The sequence below is a fragment of the Abrus precatorius genome, unplaced genomic scaffold (assembly GCF_003935025.1).
Source record: "Abrus precatorius isolate BTA unplaced genomic scaffold, Abrus_2018 Scaffold1, whole genome shotgun sequence".
In the NCBI taxonomy this organism is placed as follows: domain Eukaryota; kingdom Viridiplantae; phylum Streptophyta; class Magnoliopsida; order Fabales; family Fabaceae; genus Abrus; species Abrus precatorius.
In genome coordinates this window covers 6,424,780-6,428,275 of record NW_020874291.1, presented here as the reverse complement: position 1 = coordinate 6,428,275, position 3,496 = coordinate 6,424,780, and the positions used below count along the sequence as shown (strand labels likewise).

The following is a 3,496-nucleotide window of genomic DNA, read 5'->3' as shown; positions in this document are numbered from 1 at the left end:
TTCAGTCTCAATTGAAAATAGAACCATGAAAGCCTTAGCACTCAATACATTTTCCAATGGATCTGGACCTAAGAGTTTAGCACTTTCTGATACTTTAGTGCCAAAAATCAAGACTTTCTCTTTATAGTCCAATAGAACATGGTTGGATGACAACCAATCCATTCCCAAAATTACATCAAGTTGGGAAAGAGGTAAACAAATCAAATCTATACTAAAACTCCTACCATGTACCGTCACAGGACAACCTAAACACACTGAAGAAGTTGCTACGGACTTACCCGTAAGAGTAGATAAAATAACATCACAAGACAATCAGATACACGTAATTCTAGACATCTCATACAATCCACAGAAATAAAGGAATGAGTAGCACCAGAATCAAACAACACATCTACAAGTCGGTCTTTTATGATACATTTACCTCTAATAAGCCCCTCTGATTTTGAAGCCTCAGCTCCACTCATAGCAAAAACTTTGCCTTTCACATTTAGCTTTATTCCAGTGCTTGCTTTAGATTCAGGTCTTTGTTCCACACTTATGCTTCCGTTCTTTTGTGGAGCAGACCAACAAACACTAGCAGAGTGTCCCATTTTCCTACAAATGTCACATGTTGGTGGAAGTTGAGGACAATTCTTTTTAATATGAGGCCTACCACACTTGAAACATTTTAGTGGCCTTTTGAAAGAACCAGAACCACCACTACTATCTTCTTGAGATACAGTCCCCTTCACTTGAGACTAATTTGGACTAGAGTAAGGTCCTCTAGAAAATCTTGGAGGCCTTCGGTCTTGCCTCATAGGACCACCGATTCTGGTATCCACCGTCTTACCCTTAGTATTGGCTTCAAATATTCTGCATTTACTCACTAGAGTGGGTAAATCTGTCAGCTGGAATACACTAATGGTAGCTCGAATATCTGGCCTTAGCCCATGTTCAAATTGAGCACATAGATCTTCCTCTCCATCATTATGTTGATAGTGAGGCCAGTATTTCATCAATTCATGAAATTTAGCAGCATATTCACCTATAGACATGTTTCCTTGTTTCAACTCAAGGAACTTCCTAGCCTTCTGTTTCTTTAAATCTCTAGGGAAATAACTTCCCAGGAAGGTTTCCTTGAATGTCTCCCAAGGAATATAACCATCTTCTTGCAGTAGAGTTTGACTAGCAAATCTCCACCAATCTTCAGCTTCTTCACTCAACATATAAGTAGCATAAGTTACCTTATGCTCCTCTCTACATCCCATGGCATGGAAAATCTTCTCCACATCTGCTATCCACCTCTGAGCTCCTTCAGGATCAAACTTTCCCTCAAATTTTGGAGGGTTATGCCTAGTAAAAGAAGAAAGTCCTCTATACTTGGCTGGTTTAGCCTCCTGGTTATGTGCCAAAGTCTCTAAGACTTGGGTCATGCGCTCCAGGAGTTCATTTGTAGCACCAGCAGATCTACCTCTACCAGCCATAGCTCTAATCTTGCAATAAACTCAAATCACTTATGAATCTATCATTCACATACACATTGATACATCTAGTTTAAGTAATTCACATCTAACAAGTCATATTAGCAAATAAACATTTCATATTCTAGTATATCTATTACACAACACAAACATGTTAGTCCCATACCCCAGTTTGGTCTGGATGAACTGCTCTAATACCAAAATTGTAACGCCTTATATTTCTTTCCTCAATATATGATAAATTTTCATAAAAAATTTAAATGGTAAAGTAAATTTTCTTTCAAAAAAAACTCCCTAATAAGAAAGAGACATTGAAATGATATAAGGTTCATAGAGTAAAATTTCATTAATTCATAAGTATTTTAGAAAAACAAAGATTCTAGAATTTTCATCAACAAAAAAAAGAAATAGTAGTTTTACAACTGTTTCAAAAGAATGCTATAGAACTGAAAAATATTCATTACTAACTCAAAATAACTAAGTCCTATAGCAGTTCCCATCCATCCATGCACTGTGAGCCTGGTACTATTCGTCCTGCTTTCTTGAAAATGTTGTGTAAGGGTGAGTCTCTACCCTACCACTCATACATCAAACATATTCATCACAAAACACATCTTATCACGATTAAAGAAAACATCATGGCATTACATATCATAGTGTCATATAAATCATGTTCTCATATCAACACACAAACACATATTATATTCCACAGATTCACAATTTCTTTTTCTTTTAACCGCACTTACCGCGCCTTGTGGCCACAGTTATCCGATGCCTCTATCCTGAGGTCTTACACATCCATGTAAATAGTCGCCGGATGACCCAATACAATACGGATACAACGCATTCAATAGATAGCCCCTTAGCAAAGGTAATGGTCAGGAGTCAAGTCGAGAAATGAGTGTGTGGCCATGTGGTGCATTCGAACACAATATTCCGTGCACAATCCTGAATGTCACTCACCACCCTGCATTTCCCCAAGATATTCCATATCATCTCCATCTTATACTTTTTCAAGTATATTCAATGTTCACATATGCCATTTATCATGTTCACACATATTTTTCATTATATTTCCACATACTTTTCATCATATACATCAAACCATGGCATATTCACAATACACGTCATTTTTACATGAAACGCAATATATTCAAACATGAAACATCCATCTCTTCGTATATTTCATATCACAAAATCATAAAATCATATCAACCATCCTCAATATACCTTATCATGCCCTATTTGAACATAATATTACCATTTCATCATGTACTCATCATAAAATCACATAAACAGCCAATTATTCTCACTTTTCACTGATTATTTCTCATAAAACAGGGATTATTCCACATATAATCACATACATGACAAGATATATGAGAATACAAGTAATAAACATAACAAAATGATAAAGTTGAGCCCCCTTACCTCAAAACAGAGCTTTTACAAAGATTTAACCGAAGATATAACTCTAGAACGGAGTTTTTCCTAAGAACATCATGAACATCTATAAGAAAAAGAAAAAGAAGAGAAACGAACGGTAAATCTAGCTTCAAACTTAGAGAAACTTACTTGAAATCCTTTAGAACGGAAGTAGAATCACAGATCTGAAGAGAAATCTAAGTTTAGGAGATTTAGTATGGGAGAAAATGGCGAAATATAGCCTTAGAACCTTTGAGAACCTTGGATAGGAATGAAGAAATAAAAATTTTGTCTGAAACCCCCTTTTTATAGAAAATTTTCAAAAGTTACTGTTCACCGCCGGAATTTACTGTTCTTCGCCAGAATTTACTGTTCACGCTGGAAACACTGTTTGCGGACACTGTTCAAGCCAGAAACACTGTGCACATGTACTGTACACGTACTGTACGCGGATGTGACGTCAGCCATGACATTATGATGATTGCACTGATAACGTCATCGTCACTGTACATACGTGATTTCACTATTCATACGTGGTTTACTGTTCATAGGCGGTTTCACTGTTCATACGCGGTTTACTGTTCATAGGTAGTTTTATTGTTCACTTTTTA

General features: G+C 36.4%; 1 protein-coding gene across 1 annotated transcript; it reads right to left on the bottom strand.

The window, feature by feature from the left end:
* Nucleotides 1-737: 737 nt before the first annotated feature.
* LOC113855376 lies at nt 738-1,463 on the bottom strand. The gene has a single exon (XM_027487002.1). It carries the CDS (start codon nt 1,461-1,463, stop codon nt 738-740), a length of 726 nt encoding a protein of 241 aa, XP_027342803.1.
* Between the last annotated feature and the right edge of the window lie 2,033 nt (nt 1,464-3,496).